The following is a 23,868-nucleotide window of genomic DNA, read 5'->3' on the forward strand; positions in this document are numbered from 1 at the left end:
TTTTTAAGTATTATAGTTTGAATATCTCTTTCAACAAATGAAAGTTAGTTTGCCATTTTATCTGCTGCATAGATATAAATAAATTTAATTAAAGAAGGTAGTGGCTATCTATAAAATATATATGAAATATATGTGTATATATATATATTTTTTTTTTGAGGAGTCTTGCTCTGTCATCCAGGCAATGATGTCATCCAGTGCAGTGGTGTGATCTTGGCTCACTGCAGCCTCACCTTTCAGATTCAAGTGACTCTCCTACTGCAACCTCCTCCGTAGCTGGGATTACAGGCATGTGCCACCACACCTGGTTAATTTTTTGTATTTTTAATAGAGATGGAGTTTCACCACGTTGGCCAGGTTGGTCTCGAACTTCTGACCTCAAATGGTCCACCTGCCTTGGCGTCCCAAAGTGTTGGGATTACAGGTGTGAGCCATCATACCCGGACATGGCTATAATATTTTTACAGTCGGAGTTGAAAATTTATTTGTCATCATGGAAAGAAAAGATAAAAAGTAAAACCTAAACAATATAAATGGATTATTTTAACTGTAATGGTAAAGAAGAGCTCACAAAATTGGCTTATTTTGCAGATTTTTTTTTTCAAGAGTGACCAATTAAAAATATTATAAAAAAAGTTTGAGAATAAGATAAAATAATTGACTGTAGGAAGTACTAGCACTTTCAGACTCTCAAGTACTCAAAGTCTCTAGATGTGTTTCCTTGAGAAACTAAAAGAGACCTTTACAAAGCTTATGAGGATTCTATGCACAGTAGCCTGTGTCTTCAGACAATGTCTTTAGCTGCATTCTGGTCATGATGATTCAGTGATAACTCTGGCACAGTGCATACAATAGTGGAAAATGCATTTTCTTTTTACCCATATAGTTCTTGGATATTGCAAAACTGAGAAAGAGAAGACATAGTATTGCCATCATGCTGAACTTGATATTTGGCCTTGGATCTCCTCAATTCACCGCAGATTTCTTACATGGATATTTAGGGATTGAATGCAATATCAAAGTGCCCATTAAGTCATGAGATACGCAGGGTGTATTTCTTTTTCTTTCAAAGCCTGAAGTTGTAAGACATTATTTTTATTTAAAAGACACAGACTATTAAATACCAGAATGTAAAACTTGCATGACCTCAAAAAAATACTTTAAAGAAATTTTGAGTTTATAGTGACTTCTTTGGGCTGAACTCTAATCAACCTTGAGATAAAGTTTCCCTTTCTTTACCCTTTTAAAAGTTACTTTGATTGAAGTCCTGTTGCAAGAAAAAAAAGAAAGTTAAGAACTAAAAAAAAGGGAGGGTCATGGCAATTTGCTCTATAGATCTGTATGAAGGTCTGAAGAAGATGGGCTAGGCAGGTATAGTAAGGTAGCTAATTAAAAGTTCTCTGAGTAGTTCTTATTTATTTTCTTGTTTTAACCTTTTATTGTGGTAATGTTTACATATTCACAAAAGTGGTGGGAACAGTATAAGAACTTTTTGGTGTCCATCATATTAAAAAATCATTTAAAAATTGCCTCTTTTTTTCTGCCTATCTTCTTCACTCCAGCCACACCCCGCCCCTGTTGAATTCTTTTAAAGCAAGTCTACTTTGGGAAAATGATGATGGACTCTGCTGGTCGTGGGAAGCAAGTGAGGATAGCGGCATGTTCAGAAAAGAAAGATGGCATTTGGGAGACATTTGGGATATGGAATGGGCAGGATTTAAGGACCAATTAGATGTTAGTGCTAAGGGAGGGTGAGCGTTTGTAGATGACTTCAACTTTCTAGCTTAAACAAGGTAACATATCGAGATAAAGAAATTCTTGATGACTTGTTGATACTCGGTCTCTTCCATCCAAACTATCACCAAGTCATGTTGAGTCCACTTCCAAAATATATTCAATATCCATGCATTTCTTCCCACCACCATTTGAATCCAGACAAACATCACCTCTTGCCTGGTCCAATGACAAAGCTTTATAATTCAATATTTTTAAACAGAATGTCAGAGAGTTTAATAGATGCTTCTCTTGACTTACATCTTCTTTTTTTTTAAATTATACTTTATATTCAGGGATACATGTGCAGAACATGCAGGTTTGTTATATAGGTATACATGTGCCATGGTGGTTTGCTGCACCCATCAACCCATCAACCCATCATCTACATTGGGTATTTCTCCTAATGCTATCCTTCCCCTAGTCTCCCACCCACTGACAGAGGGTGTGTGATGTTTCCCTCCCTGTGTCCACGTGTTCTTATTGTTTAACTCCTACTTATGGGTGAGAACATGTGGTATTTGGTTTTCTGTTCCTGTGTTAGTTTGCTGAGAATGATGGTTTCCATCTTTATCCATGTCCCTGCAAAGGACATGAGCTCATCCTTTTTTATGGCTGCATAGTATTCCATGGTGTATATGTGTCACATTTTCTTTATCCAGTCTATTATTGATGGGCATTTGAGTTGCTTCCAAGTCTTTGCTATTATGAACAGTGCTGCAATAAACATAAGTAGAATGATTTATAATCCTTTGGGTAATACCCAGTAATGGGATTGCTGGGTCAAATGGTATTTCTGGTTCTAGATCCTTGAGAAATTGCCACGCTGTCTTCCACAATGGTTGAACTAATTTACGCTCCCACTAACAGTGTAAACGCATTCCTATTTCTCCACATCCTCTCCAGCATCTGTTGTTTCCTGACTTTTTAATGATCGCCATTCTAACTGGTGTGAGATGGTATCTCATTGTGGTTTTGTTTTACATTTCTCTAATGACTAGTAATGCTGAACTTTTTTTCACATGTTCGTTGGCCACATAAATGTCTTCTTTTGAGAATTGTCTGTTCCTATCCTTTACCCACTTTTTGATGGGGTTGTTTTTTTCTCGTAAGTTTGTTGAAGCTATTTGTAGAGTCTGGATATTAGCCCTTGGTCAGATGGATAGATTGCTAAAATTTTCTGCCATTCTGTGGGTTGCCTGTTCACTCTGATGATAGTATCTTTTTCTGTGCAGAAGCTGTTTAGTTTAATTAGATCCCATTTGTCAACTTTGGCTTTTGTTTCCATTGTTTTTGGTGTTTTAGTCATGAAGTCTTTGCCCATGACTATCCTGAATGATATTGCGTAGGTTTTCCTCTAGGGTTTTTATGGTTTTAGATCTTACATTTAAATCTTTAATCTATCTTGAGTTAATTTTTGTATAAGGTGTAAGGAAAGGATCCAGTTTCAGTTTTCTGCATATGGCTGGACAGTTTTCCCAACACCATATATTAAATAGGGAATCATTTCCCCATTGCTTGTTTTTGTCAGGTTTGTGAAAGATCAGATGGTTGTAGATGTGTGGCATTATTCCTGAGTCCTCTGTTCTGTTCCGTTGGTCTATGTATCTGTTTTGCTATTAGTACCATGCTGTTTTGGTTACTGTAGCCTTTTCTACCACTGAGCTTCATCCTCGTTTGCAAATCTCTACAAAGCAGGAAAAATAATATCTTAAAATTATAAATAGAATGTGTGATTTCTCTACCTAAAATCCTTCACTGTATTTCACTTAGACTACATTCCAAAGTTCTTATCAGGGCTGTCAATGTCCTCTATGATATGGCCCACCTACTTCTCCAGCCACGTCTTGTGCTACGCTCCTCTTGTTTGCTAAGCTCCAACATTGTTGCCTCCTCTCAGCTTTCTTCATATTCCAAGAGTTATTTTTTTCTGTCAAAAGGCTATACTTCTTGCTGTTTCCCCAGCTGGAATACTTTTTTCTTTCAATCCTTTCTAGCATGGTGGCTTCTCTTCATCTTACTCAAAGGCTTTGTTTTTGTAGTTATTGAGATCCACAAGCAGAGAACAGGTCTGTTTTATTTACCTTTATTCTTATGCATAGTACAGTGTCTGATATGTAGTTAGGTACCCAATAAAAGATGAAAGTGTTCATCAGTTAACAAGTAAGTAGAGGATACAGAAGAATCAGCTTTTGTGGGCTAAGTAGAGAAGGGATTTTTTTTTTAATTTCGGACAGATTAAGTCATGTGCATCATCAGAGTGAAAACATTGAGCAGAAACTGGAGCATAATTCGGGAGCTCAGAGGAGGTAAGTTGAGGCCAGAGATCAGGTCGGAAGAGTTATTAGTATATGGATTTTAAGAATAATGATAATTTATGATGTGTCAGGGTTTTTTTTTTTTATATTTTCCATGTATTAGCTCATTTAATTTTCACAGCAATCTTAAGTAGTAGTAGTTGTTACTATTAACTCTACTTTACATATGAAGAAACCAAGACAGAGAAGATTTAAATGCCCCAAATGGTGATAGAAACCATGGGAATGGATGAGCTTGGGGAGAGCATTTTCAGTGACAGAACATGACCATTGAGAATGGGATCTAGTAAAACAGAATGAGAGGCAGGTAGAAGAAACAATGACCAAATAGAAGGAAAGGCAACGGAGTGTGGTACCTTTGAAGTTCAAGGAGAGAACATTTTAAGCAAGTGGATGTGCTAATGGCAATATAGGTTTCTGAGAGGTCAGGGAGGGTTTAGAATATCAGTTTCATTTCATTTGATTAAAAGGAGGCTATTAGTGACTAAAGCAAGTATTGTGTGTAAAGTAAGGTGGTTGGAAACTGAGAAGATTTCACAAAGGACATTGAAAAGAAAGTCGATTCCTAGGATTTTTTTCTGCATCTTTAAAAATATCTAATTTTATTTTTGTATTGACAGATAAAATTGTATGTGTTTACTGTGTACAACATGATGTTTTGAAGTGTATATACATTGTGGAATGATGAAATCTAGCCAATTAACAAATGCATTACCTTATGTGATTTTCACTTTTGTGATGATAACACTTTACATCCACTCTCAGCATTTTTCAATAGTATAATATATTATTACAGTCAACATGTACGATAGATCTGTTGGACTTCTGCCCATCTAAATGAAATTCTATACCCTTTAACAACATCTTCCCAAGCACTTCAATCCCTGGTAACTATAATTCCTTGCTCAATTCTATATGATCAACTTTTTTAGTTTTTACATGTGAGTGAGATCATGTGGTATTTGTCTTCCTGTGCCTGGCTTATTTCACTTAACATCATGTTCTCTGGGTTCATTCATGTTATCACAAATGACAGGATTTCATTCTTTTTAAAGGACAAATAATGTACCACTGTGTATATGCACCAAATTTTCTTTCTTCATTCATCCATTGGCAGACCCGCAGGTTAATTCTGTATTTTGGCCATTGTGAATAATGCTGCAGTAAACACGGATGTGCAGACATCTCTGTGACATACTGATTTCATTTCCTTTGGATATGTACCTAGTAGTAGGGTAGCTCGATTATGTAATATTACTATCTTTAATTTTTTGAGAAACCCCCATATTGTCTTCCACGATGGCTGTACTAATTTACATTCCCAACAACAGTGCGCAAGGATTACCTTTTCCCTACAACCTCGCCAATGATCATTATTTTTATTGGATACTTTGGCCTGTATCAGAATTTGGCATCTGAATTTAGATACTTAGTATGTGCCTACTGAATAATGAGTTGAGAGAAAAGTGGAATAAATATTGTCACATGCTACATTATTTATATTTCAGGTATCTCTAGATCAAAATGGAACCTATTCTATAGGAACAAATGAGTCTCTAATTAAATTGAGGTGTGCCAAATTTTACAAATCATGTAACCAACATTGAATATTAATAAAAGTTTTGAGAAACATTTGTAACTTTATTTAATAATCAATACTGTATACCATTATAGAATGCTTTGTGAGCTTACGACTTAATCTATACTTCTTCAAACTCTTATTCAGTATATAGAAAGGGCAATCGTAGCCCACAGTGGATATTAGAAATAAATTTTTGCTTGGCTCCACATACTGTTTTCTTTCCCACCTTTATAAGAAAGATGTGTGTAGATTAGTGCACATGGTATTTGTCTTATTTAAATGTGTTTAGAGTGATGTTTAATATTAAGAATTTTTGAAAAAAGTAAGGTCTATGATGAAGTATAATGAATATTAACTTGCTACCCTTTGATTCTCCGAATAATCTTAGTCTAGCTTAGGGCTTTCAGAGAAATAAAACAATATAACTTATTTCAAAGCAAAATGTTTCTCTAGGTTTCACCGAAAGACTTTTGTGAAAAGATGTGGATCAATTATACCTATTTTTGGAACTATGAATGTGATGCACTTTCTGCATATGTGGCTCTGTGCAACAAGTTTGATATCTGTATTCAGTGGAGAAAACCTGATTACTGCTGTAAGTAACTGTTAACTGAATAATATTTTTAAATCATAAATAAATATCACTTTTGCAATCACTTCTTTCCTTCTTTTTCTTCATCACGAATGAATTTAGTAAGCATAAAATGCACAGAAGAAGCTATCACAAACACAAGTTGCATCACTCAATTTCAGAAATAAAACGATCACACATGAAGCTCCCTATGTGCCTTCTCCAGCCCTTCCCTCTCTCTTTTCCCTGAGAGGTAATCACTATTCAAGAGGGGCCTTGCTGATTCATTGGGAATGAGTGTCATCCCCAATTTCACTAGACAGTGTCAAATGGTTCTTCACTGAGATTGTACCAATTTATAACCCCACCAGCTGAGCATTCAATTTTTAATAGTATGACTTTTTACAATCATTGACAATCCACAAGGCTTTTCTAAAACATCATGTATAAACTGCTCAGCAATAGTAATTTCTTTTGACAGTGAAGGATCAAACCTAAACATAACAGCATTTTTCTTTTTTATGATTTGGTTGAGTTTTATATACTGAAAGTGTATTTCGGTTATAGTTCTAAGTAGACTGTTATCTCTTCTTACTGCACAGAGCAATAATTTCATAATAGTTGATTGTATATTTATGCCAACCAGACTTGTGCTGCCTGTTGGTGATATTTATTTGTTATACATCTGATAAGTGTTTCCCACCATAACAGCTAATACTAGTAGACCCTTGGAAAATGCTTAAAAATTACAAAAAATGCAAAAAGCAAACACATTGGTGCCTTTGTTTCTGATGTATGGTTACAGAGTAAATGAAAAATGGACTTTGAAAAGACTAAAATTCGCAAAATACATTTTCTGTAAGAAATCTGACATTTCTTTCTTTTACTAGAATTTAAATAGGTTACTTTTATCATTAGCAAATTTTGTCTCCTATTCTTCAAAGCCCTGAGTTGCCCAGAGGGGAAGGAATATCAACCCTGTGTGCGACCTTGTGAAGCAAGAACATGCCTGAACCAATGGTTCTATGGACACTCTTCCTGTTTGAACTTAAGAGAAGACTGTGTGTGCAAAGATGGAACTATTCTTCACAGGCCACATTCAACCCAGTGCATTCCAGAGAAAGAGTGTGGTAAGACACAAAATACAAAATGACTTTTCAGGGATCCGGCAAACAGACACAAACGTTTTTTAGATATTGCAGAGATGTGCTAACAAAGATTTATCAAAGACAGCCTGAATGTTGGAAAGGAAATGAGTTTCTCTGTAGTTTGATTTTAATACGAATTCAAGAGAAGTTAATTGTTATAAAAGCTTTAGTGGTAATGTGTTTTAATCTTTACATCTGCCTATAGTAACTGAGAAAAAGCATGGGAAATCAAGAATTAAGAGTGTGGATTATGGACTGAACTCAAATTCAAGTTAATTCATATATTAGTGGTTCACTTTTACTCCTATGAGTCTCAGGTTATGCATCTGGAAAGTGAGGAAAATGATAGTACTTATAAGGTTAGTGTGGGGCTACGTAATTTAGTAAAAAGCATTTTGCATTTAACATGGTGCCTTGAGAAAATTAGCATGTAAGAAATGGCAGATGGTACTATTATCTGGGTGCTATGATTTGGATGTGGTTTGTCCCCACCAAAACTCATGTTGAGGTTTGATCCCCTGTGTGGCAGTGCTGGGAGATGTGGCCTAGTGGGAGGTGTCTGGATCATGGGGGCACTGCCCTCATCAATAGATTAGTGACTTCTCAAAGTTGTAAGTGATTTATTGCTCTTGTGAGACTAGATTAGTTCTAGCAGAAATGGAATCTTTCCCTCAGGTACAGATTGTTATAAAGGGAGTTTCCTCCTCACGTTTGATTCATCTTCACATCTGTCCACTTCTCCTTTGACCTTCTGCCATAGTACAAGGCAGGAGAAAAACCCTCACTTGAAGTTAAGTAGATGCTGGCACCATGCACCTTGAACTTCCCAGCCAGCAGAAGTGTGACTAAATGAATCTTTTTTCTTTATAAACTACGCATTTTCAGGTGTTCTCTTAGAGCAACACAAAATGGACTAAGATACTGGAGGAACATATTTAGTATTTCTAATTTTATTTTCAAACATTTATTTTGATGCATTGTCTCCATGGTGGTGGCGGATGAAAAAGTGCAAAATTGAGATGATTGTAACACAGGAATTGTCAGTCATAGGCCTCTTCATTATGGTCATAAGAAAATGAATTGACTAATAATTAAAGAAAAAGGCAAGGAGGAGTGAAATGCATATATAGTTTCAGAAATAAGCTAGTGTTTGCCATTATAGAAAGTATCTGTGGAAGACTTTGAGGGTGTACAGGTGTGCTTATATTTATTGTTTAGAGATCTATGAGATTTAGTTTGATAGTAAATAGGATAAGAGTTCCCTAAAGGCTGGGGATGTGGTTGGTAACTACATTTATCATTATTATTCCTCAAAAGAACTACTAGATGGTCATATTTATCATAAAACTTTTACTTAAAGATAATAGTCACTAAATAATATTTTGCCTGATTGCCTACTTTTTACTTTTAGATTTTAAAGCAGAAATATTTTGAATTTTCATATGATATAAATGTTATATGAGGTAGGGGCTACCTTGCTTTCTAATCCCACTCATTTTTAACAGGTACTATTTTCAAACTAATTTGAATTTATATTATTGAATTTGTTTAGGTTAAATAAATTATGTTAACAGGACTTAAAATGTGTCAAAAATAATAGAACATTTCATTTATAGAAGAAGACATGCAGATTTATAGATGGTTGTAAAAGGAAAGAAATTTTTTCTTTCTCTTTCTTTCTTTCTTTCTTTCTTTCTTTCTTTCTTTCTTTCTTTCTTTCTTTCTTTCTTTCTTTCTTTCTTTCTTTCTTTCTTTCTTTCCTTCCTTCCTTCCTTCCTTCCTTCCTTCCTTCCTTCCTTCCTTCCTTCCTTCCTTCCTTCCTTCCTTCCTTCCTTCCTTCCTTCCTTCCTTCTTTCTTTCTTTCTTTCTTTCTTTCTTTCTTTCTTTCTTTCTTTCTTTCTTTCTTTCTTTCTTTCTTTCTTTCTTTCTTTTTCTTTTGAGACAGGGTCTAAACTGTTGCACAGGCTTAAGTACAGTGGTCATAGCTCACTGAGACTCAAACTCCAGGCCTCCAGTGATCCTCCCACCTTAGCTTTCTGAGTAGGCATGCCACTACACTTGGCTAATTATTTTTCTTTTTGGTAGAGACAAGGTCTTGCTCTGTTGCCCAGGCTGGTCTCAAACTCCTGGCCTGAAGCAATCCTCCCTCCTCAGCCTCCCAAAGTGCTGGGATTATGGGTATGAGCCACTGCATCTGACCAGGAACAAAATACTTTCTGTGGACTAAGTATAAACTTCCATTAAAGAAAAGTGTAAGTTAGTGGGTGATGAAAGAGAAATCTGAGAAAAATAATAGACTTGTGACATATCATCTATGTCACTGGGCCATGTCACAGTCTGAAACCAAAACATGGTGGCATGATTTACTTTAGTGCCCAGGTTATGAGTGTTATAATACTGTTGATCTTTTTAAGCATGCACTGATAGTGAAGACCAACCTCGCACTGCTGGGGAGATTTGGAATGGGGGCATTGATGAATGCGCTCTATACAAATGTTTGGAGAATGGAAGTATTATTCCTATAGAACCTGACTGTGATGAAGAGCCCACGCCAGTTTGTGAACGTGAAGCTGAAGTTGTCATGGGCATCATTGATAAATGGACCTGCTGTTCAAAGGAAGTTTGTGGTATGTATGAAGAAGCCTTATACTCAATTGATTCCACAAAATATGTTGATACTCTTTGTGAAAAAGCAGAGCAGAGCATATATAATGCTTTGTATTTAAAAAATGTGGCATAAATGCCATTTTCTCAAAGCAAGTTTTGTTTCGTTACAATTTTGTTGAATACACATGAAAAACCGTGGCTATTCACAGTTAATAACACTCAACAAAACATGAGAAGAGAAAAGAACTGGGAATCTTTGATTTATGAATCAAGGGTGAAAGGCAATAATAGAAAAACCTCAAAGCTGCTGCATTTTCATATATGCCCATTTTGTTAGCTGAATGGGTTAACTGCAGTGTAAAAACATGCATAATAAGAGTCGTTTCCCCTCTTTGAGTTTCCTGCTTTGAGTTGGCAGTCATTTCCCTGCTTTGAGTTGGCAGATTTCAGTTGTGTTCACTAATATTTTAACAGTTTTTCTTATTTATAGGATGTGACACGACTTTGTGTGAAACTACCATCCCAACATGTACAGATAGTCAAAAATTGATTGTTGGCCACAGTCCTCTTTCTTGCTGTCCACAGTACAAATGTGGTAAGTAATCAATATAGAAAATTAAGAGTGAGGTTCATTGTTTATTCAGAACAGTGGATTAGATTCTCATTCTTTGTGTCTCCAAGACAATGATTTATTATAAAAGATTGTGGAGTTGTCTTGCTAATGTTTTAAACCTGGTATGTATCTTTCATATATATGTATATGTATATGATTAAAAACTTTAAAATAAGTTATTTATTACTAAATTCAAAGAGAGGTAAACACTATGTCATTTATTTTATCATCTCATGCTATACACATTTTCTAATATAATTGTGTTTCTGCAGAATGTGACCCATTGAAATGCCCCAGTATTTCAACACCAGAATGCAGAGAAGACCAATTCATGATTCAAGTTCAACAGGAAGAACCTTGTTGTTTTTCCCCTCTTTGTGGTGAGTATTCTAGAGATAATTTCTTAGAAGAAGAGAAAGGATCTAGGAAAAAATCTCTAATTTGATGTGAATTTTATGAGACTGTTGGTAAGCAATATTCTGATGTTATAAGAATTCAACTGAATGAGAACTGTTGTAAAGAATGACATTTTGAATGACTAGACAATCATAACAAATACCTTCCCCCATCAACAAAAACTATATACCTCAGTCCAAATATGACCAAGATTTTAAAATCAAGCTTTTTAAATAATAAGGCCAATACGTAAGTTTTTCGAAGAACAATTTAGCACTGGCTTTCCTCGAAGAACCAACTTGAATAATGAGCTCTGCTAAGACTTTATAAGATGTCTTTAAAACTTCATGTCCTGCATATCATGTTTGAGGTATGATGATCTCAAAAAAGAATGGCAGAAACAAAGATGACTGGAAAATGGCTGGAGCTAAATGTTCTGCCCGGTGAACTGGATTGAAATATAAAGAATTCTCTAATTTTTTAAAATGAATCATTATATCCATGATTCCTTGGTGATTAATGTAGGTTTCAGAAGTAATCAAAACAATTTATTAGCACCAGTTAAGATTCATTGGCTGCAAGTGGTAAAACTGATTGATTCTGGCTAGCTTTAGCACAAGCTGTTATTGGAAGAATCTGGGGAAGTAGGATCAAAATTAAGCAGAACAGTCAAGCCCTTGGAAGGAGAGAAACCAGCTGCTCTAGGTAGAGGTCACTAATGATTGAGCCAACTTTATTTTTTTCTTCACTTGATGTGTCTCTATATATGACTCAAATTCCATCGAAAGGGATTCTGATTACGCCTATGTGGGTTGTTTCTACAGAGTGGCCCGGTGATGTGAGGCACCTTTAAAGATAGTCACTCAAAAATATGTGGGTGGTGCATTTCCTCAAGGTCATTCAGAGAGTAGTTACCAAAGTTGGGAGGGCATGCTGAAACAGCCCAAAAGAACAAATGCCTACTACATTTTCATCCCTAAATGAGAGTAATCAATGGTAGTAAATTAAGAAAACATAAATATAATAAATAAACAAGTGACATTTTGATTCTAATGAGAACAAATTACCTAGGAAATCTGAATGTTCTACCTTTCTGGTAAGGTGGTGTTCTATATGTCACTGTGCTTGGAAAGCATAATGCAATATACTCAGACAGTATTATTGTTTTTATGACCAAATAAGGAGATATACCTTACATTTCTTTTACTATTTTCTTAAACAAAATTGATTTATGTATGGTAATTTAAGCTCATATTATAATTCATGGTTTTTAGCTCAGCTGTGACTTTTGGTTTTTTGTTTTACCTTAGTTTGTGAATCTTGCACCAAACCTGTTCCACTATGTCATGATGGGGAATTTCTCACAGTAGATCTTAATAGTACACACTTCTGTTGTCCTCAGTATTACTGTGGTAAGTGTATATTAACTATTTTAAAATATTTAGATGTCTCCAATGTTTAAGAAGCCCAGTGCATCTTAGTTGGCTGTTACATCAGACCCTTTTTCAAAGTTTTTCACTTGATGAGCTATCCTAGCACCAGTACTCTTTTTGTACCTGTTTATATGTTAGTTGTTTTATCTTCACCAACAACACATGGCAATCTGGTGGTGGGAGAGGTAGCACTTGGGAAATATGAATCCATGCATTATTGGTTATGGCAGTGAACTAAATGGTAGGTAATAAGAAATGGCAACTCTATAAAATCCATCTTTACCCATGTAATTTTTCTTTTTAGTATGTGAGCCAAACCTTTGTCCTATGCCATTACTCACCTGTGCAGAAGATATGAATCTTGTGAAAGAAAATGTATCTGGTCAATGTTGCCCAACATGGCATTGTGGTAACTAATTTTCATATTTTAAGTTTTCATTATAATAAGTTAATTATTTTGATCAATGTAAATATGTTGATTTTTGCCTTTCAGAATGTAACTGTGAAAACCTTGTTATGCCAACTTGTGAAGTGGTAAGAACACATATTTTGATTGACTTGTCATATTTATTTAAATCTGTTTATTTTTCCTTTGTTTCTCTCATTTCTAAAGTCTTCTCAGAGTTAAAATTATCCACATTAAATTGTACTGAAGTAGATTAAAATAATGTACTCTGATATTAAGAAATAGTAAAATAAGTTACATTTTACTTGAGATAGGAAAGTACAATACATTATTTTTTTAACTGCTGATAGAATCTGCTAGTCTTGTATCTACTTAAGTTCACTGGTATTAAAATGAAGCAAAATATTGAAAAAAAATTATCGAGTGGTGTCTCTAATGATTCTTTAAGAAAGTGCGCTAATAATGCCTCTGTTGTAGAGAAGGGGATATAAACATGGAACTGCCTGTTTCTTCTTAAGCATTATCTGCGAATGTGCAAACCTTACAGAAATTTCAAATATTTAATTTTTAGAAATAGCAAGGATAACTCTGGTATCACTTATTTAATCCTTAAACGTATCCCATAGTTCTTTACAAGTCTTTGTTTTCTTTAACTATTTATCTTCATGATACACCGATAAGGCTTGAGAAAGGTAATATATTCCTGGCCTTATTTATTAGAGAAGACACGCTTTATTTCACAAAGCAGTTTACTTTTCTTTCCCTTCTCAAACAATGTGTACACTTAGAGAATTCATTCAGAATCTCCAGTTCAAAGCTCTATTATGAAGAAGGAATGAGGTACTTTTTAAAATAACAGAACCCCTCTTAGGATGCCATGGTTTTATTTAAAAAGCATTAATCCAACATTTGCTTTAATGATGCTGTCATCTATAGTTTACAGAGAATGTTTAACTTTACAAATAACTTTCATAATAATTCTCTCATTTGATTATTTTGTGTGTACACTGTATATACATCTACATGAGAGTAGAATGATAATGCCATGTATTTCTCTAGTCCTTCACAGTTACATAACGAATTCAGTATACTATCTTACTGAATCCTTACCAAGTCAGTACTTTAGCTCATTTTATAAGTGAGAGAGATGAAATCCAAGGGAATAAATTATTGACTGAGATTTTCAGGATTCTAACCAAGGATTGCTTTTTGTGTGTGTATGTTTGTGTATTCCCTATTCTTTCTACTCTGCCTTAACTCTTTATTTCCCTTAGAAAATGTAGCCAAGGCACAATTTGAAACAAGAATGAAAGAGAATGTGAGACTGCCTTGTTCTACCTTTCTCTTGCTGTGGCTCACTTCTCTCATTTGGAATATAAAAATAATAATACCTTATAGGCAATAAGCAAATATAATTTAAATGCTTAGTGTCTGACATATAGGAAGGGCTCAATCAGTATTAGTTACAAGTATTAGTTTTTTTGACACATTAAAACTTCAATTTCTTAATTTTTTTTTTTTTTTTTCCCTGTACAAGTCTGACCTAGCCCTTTTCTACTTTCTATCTTTTTTTCTGGGACACATAGGTTTTCTTTCTTTCTCTCTCTCTCTCTCTCTCTCTCATTTTCTTTTCCCTTTTCTTGTCTTGTCTTGTCTTGTCTTTTCTTTCTTTCATGGAGTCTTGTTCTGTTGCCAGGCTGGAGTACAGTGGTACGATCTCTGCTCACTGCAATCTCTGCCTCCCAGGTTCAAACAATTCCCATGCCTCAGCTTCCTGTGTAGCCGGGAATACAGGCACGTGCCACCACACCCAGCTAATTTTTTGTATTTTAGTAGAGACGGGGTTTCACCATGTTGGCCAGGATGGTCTCAATCTCCTTACCTCGTGATCTGCTCACCTTGGACTCCCAAAATGCTGATTTTATGGGTGTGAGCCACCGTGCCTGGCTGAGACACATAGGTTTTCTAAAGACAAACGAAGCATTATACAATCTTTGTGTTTAATTGTTTTTATTTTTTATTTATTTTTAAAATTGACAAAGATTGTATATATTTATTATGTACAACATGTTAATTTAAAATATGTATACATTATGGAATAGCTAAATTGAGTTAATTAACACATGCATTACCTCACAAAATCATTTTTTTGTGATGAGAACACAGACTCTATTCTCTTGACAATTTTTAAAAATACAATACATTGTTACTAACGATAGTCATTACATTTTACAATAGATCTCTTGAACTTATTTCTCCTATCTAACTGAAATTTTGCATCCTTTGGCCAACATGTCCTCAAACCCTACTCCCCTACCCTCAGCCCTGTTAACCACTATTCTACTCCCTACCTTCTATGAGTTCAACTTTTTTAGATTCTGCATATAAATGAGATCAGGTGGTATTTGTCTTTCTGTGCTTGGCTTATTTCATTTAACGTAAGTCCTTCAGGTTCATCCATGTTGTCTCAAATGACAGGACTTTCTTCTTTTTCAAGGCTGTATGGTATTGCATTGTGTATATATACCACAGTTTCTTTATCCATTCATCCTTTGGTGGACATTTGGGTTGATTCCATATCTTGGCTATTGTATATAGTGCTGCAGTAAACATAGGAGTGGAGATATCTCTACAATATAGTGATTTTATTTCCTTTGGATATATACCAAGTAGTGGAATTGCTAGATTATATAGTAATTATATTTTTGATTTTTTGAGGAGCATATATACTATTTTTCATAATGACTGTGCTAATTTACATTCTCACCAACAGTGTGCAGGGTTTCTTTTTGTGCATTTTCACAAACACTTGCTATTTTTTGTCTTCTTGATAATGACCATTTTAACAGGTATGAGATGATATTTCATTATGGATTTAATTTGCATTTCCCTGATTACTAATATTAAGCATTTTAAAATATACTTGTTGGGCATTTATATGTTTTCTTTTGTAAAATGCCTATTCAGGCCCTTTGCCCATTTTAAAAACCAGTTTATTTGTTTTTCTTGATATTGAGTTGTTTGAGTTTTTTATATATTTTGGATATTAACCCATTTTTAGATATATAGTTTGCAAATATATTCTCTCACTCTGTAGGTTGTCTCTTCACTCTGTTGATTGTTTTCTTTGCTGTGCAGCAGCTTTTTAGCTTGCTATACTCCCATTTGTATATTTTTCTTTTGTTGTCTCTACATTTGGGTTCACAGCCAAAAAGATCATTGCTGAGACCAATATCCTGGAGCTTTTCCTCTATATTTTCTTCTAGTGGTTTTATAGTCTCAACCATTACGGTTAAGTCTTTAATCCCCTTAGAGTTAATTTTTGTGTGTTGTATGAGATAAGGGTCTAATATAATTTGTCTGCATGTGGACATGCCATTGTTCCAGCATCATTTATTGAATAGACTATCCTTTTCCCATTGTTTGTTCTTGGTAACTTTGTCAAAAATTAATTGACCATAATGCCTGGATTGATTTCTGGGTTCTCTAATCTGTTTTATTGGTCTATGTGTCTGTTTTTATGCTGGTACCATGCTGTTTTGATTACTGTAGCTTTGTAGCACATTTTGAAGTCAGGTAGCATGATGCTGCCAGCTGTGTTCTTTTTGCTCAAGATCGCTTTGGCTATTTGGTGTCTTTTGTGGTTTCAAGCAAATTTGAGGATTGTTTTATCTATTTCTGTAAAAAATGTCACCGGAATTTTGACAAGGTTTGCATTGAATCTGTAGAGCAATTTGAGTAGTATAGATATCTCAACAATAAAATTTGGGGAGCACATTAAAACTTAATTTCTTAAATTACTTTATTATAATTGATTACAAGTTAAACGTGATGCTCAGAGTGTTAATCACATTATAGAGATCATTATAAAGAAGTTTCCAGAGATGGTGACCATCAAGAAAAACTTGGAAGAATGTGATAGGTTAAAAATAATGGATGAAAGCAGTTGAGCTATTTCAGACAGGGGCTAATAGAAACAGAAGTTGATTTACAAAGGTATGAGGTAATAGTTGTATGCTGAAGAATAATAACCATAACACCCTCTCTCTTGCCTGGAGAAAGAGCTAACTGAAGGAAGAATGAGAGATAAAAATCTACACAAATTGGTATATTTGGGGAGGGCTTTATTTTTTATTTTTATTTTCTAGAGACAGAGTCTGGCTCTGTTGCTTAGACTGAAATGCAGTGGCACAATCATAGCATCACTGAACTCCCGAGCTCAAGTGATTCTTCCACCTTGGCCTCACAAAGTGCTAGTATTACAGGTGTGAGCCACTGCACCTGGCCAAGAGGGCTTTAAAGGCAAGGCTGAGGAATGCAGATTTGATTTATTCATTTATTATTTTCATTTATTTATTCAACCAACATTTGTTGAAGATCAGTTATGGGCAGTCATCATGCCAGACACTTGAAAAAGCACAATCCTACCCTGAGGAGTTCCGTGCAAATTTTATATGATAGGAGCTGGAAAGAGTCCTGCATAGGATGAAAGTTATGATGAAAATGGTGTTTGAGGGAGATGTTTCTATTTATGCATAGCAGGATATGAGCACTAAAACATTAGTGGTCAGGAGATCAGCAAAGAGACTGGTGTAGCTGTTCATCAATGAACATCTTGGGTATTGTGAGGTTGGTGTGAATTTAGGAGGGCAAAATGAAAGACTTTGACCTTTTGTAACAAATTGAACAAATGTATTGGTTGGGAGAAGAGGGGAGAGAGAGAGAGAGATATTAAAAAACTTTAAGGTTTCAAGCCTTGCACACCAAGAGTCCAAGATTACGAGGTCCTTGAAAAACATTACGATGGCCAGTGGAGCAGCTGAGAGTAGAGGTCCTAGTATTTGACTTGTAACCAGCCTCATACAGAGCTCCCTTTTTTTTTTTTTTTTTTTTTTTTGGCCTGGAAAAGGCAACATAGCATCTTGAGTCATTTCAATAACTTTCAATGTAACAAGAAAAACCTAACCTTTCCTCGTATGGGATTTTATACTTCCTGTGTTCTAGACCCTTTGAAGCTTTTTGGGGTAGCAGTCTCTATGTTCATTCATTAACCTTGGTCTGGTTGTGACCTTAGCTCTGTATTTTTTTTCCTAGTGGATTTCTACCCGTCTCTACTTTCTCTTTTCTTGTGCTAGATGCTGGCCCATCTAGCTTATTTCCCTCCTCAGCATTTGTGCTAGATGCTGGCCCATCTAGCTTATTTCCAACTCAACCCTCAATGTCTGAATATTAATTGTGAATCATATTTTGACATTCACTATTCCAAGCATTTTTAAATGATTATTATATTATTAGCACTGTGCTAGACACGCAGAACATAACTAGTAGCTTTAATATCCTTGAACATCTTACCCAAATATACATAACCCTCCATCCATGATGATTTAGTTTTAACATTCATGGCTTTACACAAGCATTTATCTGACTCATTGTTCCTGAGTACTCACTCTGAATAATGGCTAATGTTTGTTTCGGTGACTAAGGTGATTTTTAAAAATATCGCGGCCGGGCGCGGTGGCTCAAGCCTGTAATCCCAGCACTTTGGGAGGCCGAGACGGGTGGATCACTAGGTCAGGAGATCGAGACCATCCTGGCTAACACGGTGAAACCCCGTCTCTACTAAAAAATACAAAAAACTAGCCGGGCGAGGTGGCGGGCGCCTGTAGTCCCAGCTACTCAGGAGGCTGAGACAGGAGAATGGCGTGAACCCGGGAGGCGGAGCTTGCAGTGAGCTGAGATCGGGCCACTACACTCCAGCCTGGGCGACAGAGCGAGACTCCGTCTCAAAAAAAAAAAAAAAAAAAAAAAAAAATCGCATTAGTTTATTCACATAGACAAATGTATTTCAACCTGGGCCTTTGCAATTTTTTAAAATAAAACTTTATTGAAATAAATTCACATAACATACAATACATCCATATAAAGTATACAGTTCAGTGGCCTTTAGTATATTCACTGAATTGCACAACCATCAAGACAATCAATTTTAGAAGAATTTCACCAATCCAAAAGAAACCCTGTACCTACAGCAGTCATTCCTCATTCCTTTCCAGACTCTCCAGCCCTCAGAAATCTCTACTCTACTTTCTGTCTCTCCATGTATTTCTGTTCTTGGTATTTCCTATAAAGAGAATGGTGTAATATGTGGTCTTTGTGTCTGGCTCTTTTTACTTAGCATAATATTTTCAAGGTTAATCCATGTTGTTGCATGTGTCACTACTTCATTCTTTTTGTTGTTGATAAGGTTAATCCATGTTGTTGCATGTGTCACTACTTCATTCTTTTTGTTGTTGATAATATTCCATTGTATGGATATACCTTGATATTTATCCACATAAGATATACAGATGACCAATAGCACATGAGAAGATGCTTAACATCATTAAGTATCATTTAAATACAAATCAGAACTACAGTGAGATACCACTTCACATCTCGCCCAAATATACATAACCCTCCATGTATATTAACCCATTATGTTAACTTACTAAAAAGACAAAAAATAACACATTTACAAGACTGGGGAGAAATGGAAACGCTTTTACACTACTGGTGGCAATGTAAAATGGTGCAGCTGCTTTGGAAAACACCTTGGCTATTACTCGGAAAGGTAAACATAGACTCATTATATAACACAACAGTTTCACTCTTAAATATGTACTGATGAGAAATGAAAACATATGTCTACATAAAAACTTACACTTGAATGTTCATAGCAGCACTCTTCATAATAGTCCAAAGTGGAAGCCCCCTAAAGTGATTTCGCTGCAGACTTTACAGGAGAGGGACGTTCATTTGGGAGTAAAAACTACCATATTTTTTCAGGTAATATTTAGGATTGGTAGAGCAATCAAAGAGGTATTTCCTTTTGGTAAAATTGGCAACTTAGAATAAAAGCATAATTGAATATGTGGATAAGATCTCAAAGGAAATGAGCATGGAAGAGAAGGATAGAAGATTTAAGCCTAAGCTCGAGGAAACAGAGCTAACATTATGGCTTTAAGTATTAAAAAACAGGTACATATGTTACCTAAAAGAGTTAGTGTCTTTTTAAAATCTTTGGAGTAGTCATGCACTGGGAGAATTCGATTTATTATTTTTTTTAACTCCATTGTTCTAACATTTATTTCCAGTCCCATTGGAATTGTCTAATGACTAAAGTCCTAAAATATCAAATGAATTAGTGTTCATAAAACTACTTTACAACTTATAAGGCCCTATAAAAAGCAAAACATTATTAGCTTATGAGGGAAAATGCCTTTTATGTGAATTTATTGGCATCATTTATTTGTGTCAAGAATAAAATTCATTTTATTACTGATGTCATACGAAAATTAAATGCATCCAGGAAAAGCTGATGCTTTAAATACAATTCTTGAAACTTTAAGCCTGGTCCTGTATTTGGTGGGAAGAATCTCTGTCAGTCCTGATAGGGCAAAGTTTGAGTATCTGTCATAGTAACAATGTACTAACAGCAAAAGGCTCTATAGCACTTTCTGTGTGTCAGTCCTATTGTAAACTCTTTACATATATTGATCTATTTATTTCTCTCAACAATCCTAAGAGGCAGGCAGTATTATTATCTCCATATTGCAGATGAGAGAAGTGAGGAGCAGATTGATTAAGTAATGTGCCCTAAATCAAAAAGTTAGTAAGTTATGGAGTCAGGATTGGTGCAAAGGCAGTTCCATTCCTAAGACTGTGCTATTAACCACTATACTATACTTGTGTTGCTGTTGTATATATTATAGCAGCCTTGTGCAGATGCAGACATCAGAGTCCTGGGCTGCCTCGGTAGAGCAGGTCAAGAACATTTCCATGAAGCAAAGTTCCCAGGGTTGGCAAATGTTGTCTTTGATTGCCCTGCAGAAGCTCAGAATCAAACAATATGATTTTAAAGTGTATGACTGTGTGATAAGGGACTTATTAGATGCTATCACTGAGTATGTATGTGTGTCTATATATATATATAAATTGTTTTTTATATATGTAATATAATAATGTAATAAGCTAAATGATAAGTAATAGTAGTTTATTTCCAATAGGGAGAATTTACTGCAATAGACCATAACTTCCAGAGTGATTGTGGATGCATACAGTATCTCTGTGGTAACTATGTCTTTTATAACTTTTAAATTATAAATGAATATCATTAGTATCTGTTTTTCACTATTAACAAGTTAAAAATCTCATTTTTGAGACACATATTATACATTTTAAGCCATTTGCCAGTATTTGAGTATAAAATGCATTATTATGTTTCAATTTCCTCTTTTGTAATATCTCTAAATGTTCTGAGAATGGAATAACAGAACAGAAATATAAATATTTTTTCAGAGACCTCAGAGAATTTTAAAGTTGGCATTAGGCTCTTTTTAAAATGTCTGTATTTAATTTAAAAATACAGACATCTAAAGAGTATGAAGTTATGCTCATTATATTATTATTATTATTAATGTATTTTTATTAAGACAGGGTCTTGCTCTGTTACCCAGGCTGGAGTATAGTGGCTCCCTCCCAGCCCACTGCAGCCTCGAACTTCTGGGCTCAAGCAATCCTTCTGCCTTAACTGCCTGAGTAGCTTGTACTACAGACGTGCATCACCACACCCAGCTTTTTTTTTTTTTTTTTTTTGGAAATGGGGTCTTGCTATGTCGCCCAGGATGGCCTCAAACTTCTGGTCTCTAGCAATCCTCTTGCCTTGGCCTCACAAAGTGCTGGGATTATAGGTGTGAGCCATTGTGCCTGGCCAAGAACTCATATTCCAAACTTGCTATAAAATATGGATTTTGGAGGAAGTTCAATCAGTAAACAGCAGTTGATTTTACAGATAAATTTTTATTTTATGTTAAGAAATAGTGTACTACATTTTTAAGTAAATATTGGGTTATTAAAAATATGTAAATGTGAAAATCTTCATTAGTTTTGAAAAATTGGCACATCAGAATGACAACATAAACTCAAATATAAGTTCCAATGATGGATTAGTAAAAATCTCAACAGTATATTTTCTTATTGACTATTTTTTCTGTTTTAGAAAAGGATGATGTGTGTGTATTCCAAGAAGTATCAGTATTGAATCCTGGACAATCCATGATAAAATATTTGGAAGAAGACTTTTGTTATACTATAGAGTGTCTGGAAGAAAAAGATAACCATACAGGCTTTCACACTCTGAATTTTACAGTGGTGAATTGTTCAAAAAAATGTGATGTTGTAAGTATTCTTTGTAAGTTATTCTGGTGAGAGTTAATACATTCAAAAATGGCAGAGTTATGGAATTAGAAATGGTGAATACTCCATTAGTTAAAAATAAACATTGTATAGTTCTTCAATAGTCTACTATTTTGTAATGTATCTATAAAACATAGACTTTCACTTTCCTGTGCATAACCTTGAACTTCAGGAGTCTTATTATATACAGCTTGCCAGGTTGCCTTACCTGAGGTTGTTACACCTGCTTGATGAATTTGGCTGTTAGAAGTAAAGGTTAACATCTATCTCACTTCTAATATAACCATGTAAAGTCAATCATTATTGGAAGCTTCTCATATTCAACCTTAGAAATTCTTACAATTGTCTGGAGAGAGCTAGTAGTTATGTTTGGAAGAAATAACTCTCCAGAAGTAATTCATTAAAATATTGATATGGTGTCGCTAATCTAATATCATTATATGCAGCACCAGGTATATACTCCATCCCCAAGTGATTATGATTGTTGTGGTACCTGCAAAAATGTATCCTGCAAATTCCAGATGGAAAATGGAACATCAGTTGTATACGCGGTATGTTTCATGGAGAGTAACGCTCTGTGCTATTTTCTGAAGGAGGTGTTCTTGAGTCAAAGTTTGGAAAATGTCCCCCCCACACACTGTACTGCGTACAGCAAACACAGTACACCTACATCACACAAGCCACAGTTACATTTGTTACATTTTAAAGTATCTGATAATTTATGTTGTAAAGAAAAATGCTTAACTTGTGACCCAAATTTATTTTGTCATATATCTTCACTCCTTTTTTCTAGATGTAAGGAGTAGGCTTTGAGAAATGCTGATTGCAAAGGAAAGGAACAATTAATACTTTTATGTGACAGCTAATTTTCGATTTCAGATAAATTACATATTACTGTTTCCTGAATTTGAATATTTACAGATCTTTTCTAATTGAGGTTCACAGAAGACCTTAAGCTATACATAAAATTAGAATACAAAACAAGAAAGTAGTCAAGTTCATCAGAATTCTTTACTGATCTGTAAGGAATCTTCAAGCCAAAGTTTGACTACTACTACTATTATTATTATTATTTTTTGCAAATTCCAAAAATATAATTCTATCTCTTAAAGCAAATTAACAGAGGTATCAACAGATTAGCATATATATAATCTATCACAGAGATAGAATTCTTTGGAATAGACAGTTGACATTTTTCTAATCAATACATATTACGTACAAAAATACACTTGATTTGGTAAGAAAGTAGTGTCAAGGAGGAAATATATATACATATATATGTATATGTATATGTATATCTATAATACACATGTATATTTTTATTATGTTCAAATCAGTATTGGTTCCTTCACCCTTTCTTTTTAAAAATAAATACTTCATTTGGTTGCAAATGACATTTATAAATTTAACTCATGAATTTCTCAGCTTTGACTTAATTAAATATGCAAAAAAATTAGAAACACATTTTTTTAAAATGCAAAAGGAAAAATACCTGAATCCAATGAGCTTATTATGTTTAAAAATATCTAAGAGCATGTAATGTAAGGTTTCATGTCTTTAAAGTGCCTTCTCCTTTCCCAAACTGTCTTCATGACAGCTGAAAATCCTTTAAGATTATATGTATAGATTGGCCTAATACTTGATTAAACAAAAAGCCTATGTTGTACCAGGTTAAATGGTTGACTATTTAGGACATGCTTACACTTTCTTTAAATGGTTTTAAGAGTGTGACGGTTACTGTTCATCTGAAAATAACCACAAAGTGTCAACATCCTGATTCAGAACAG

General features: G+C 34.7%; 1 protein-coding gene across 1 annotated transcript in view; it reads left to right on the forward strand.

Moving 5' to 3' along the window:
• The window catches only part of OTOGL (otogelin like), a 165,707-nt gene that overhangs the window by 131,236 nt on the left and 10,603 nt on the right, over nt 1–23,868 (forward strand). The window contains exons 44-54 of the mRNA XM_028829753.2: nt 6,127–6,268; nt 7,189–7,374; nt 9,807–10,019; nt 10,490–10,594; nt 10,885–10,992; nt 12,319–12,420; nt 12,746–12,850; nt 12,935–12,975; nt 20,893–20,956; nt 21,885–22,063; nt 22,528–22,632. Of these exons, the coding sequence (XP_028685586.2) occupies nt 6,127–6,268; nt 7,189–7,374; nt 9,807–10,019; nt 10,490–10,594; nt 10,885–10,992; nt 12,319–12,420; nt 12,746–12,850; nt 12,935–12,975; nt 20,893–20,956; nt 21,885–22,063; nt 22,528–22,632 (1,350 nt within the window). The remainder of the gene's footprint in view (nt 1–6,126; nt 6,269–7,188; nt 7,375–9,806; nt 10,020–10,489; nt 10,595–10,884; nt 10,993–12,318; nt 12,421–12,745; nt 12,851–12,934; nt 12,976–20,892; nt 20,957–21,884; nt 22,064–22,527; nt 22,633–23,868) is intronic.

The sequence above is a fragment of the Macaca mulatta genome, chromosome 11 (genome assembly GCF_049350105.2).
Source record: "Macaca mulatta isolate MMU2019108-1 chromosome 11, T2T-MMU8v2.0, whole genome shotgun sequence".
Lineage (NCBI taxonomy): Eukaryota > Metazoa > Chordata > Mammalia > Primates > Cercopithecidae > Macaca > Macaca mulatta.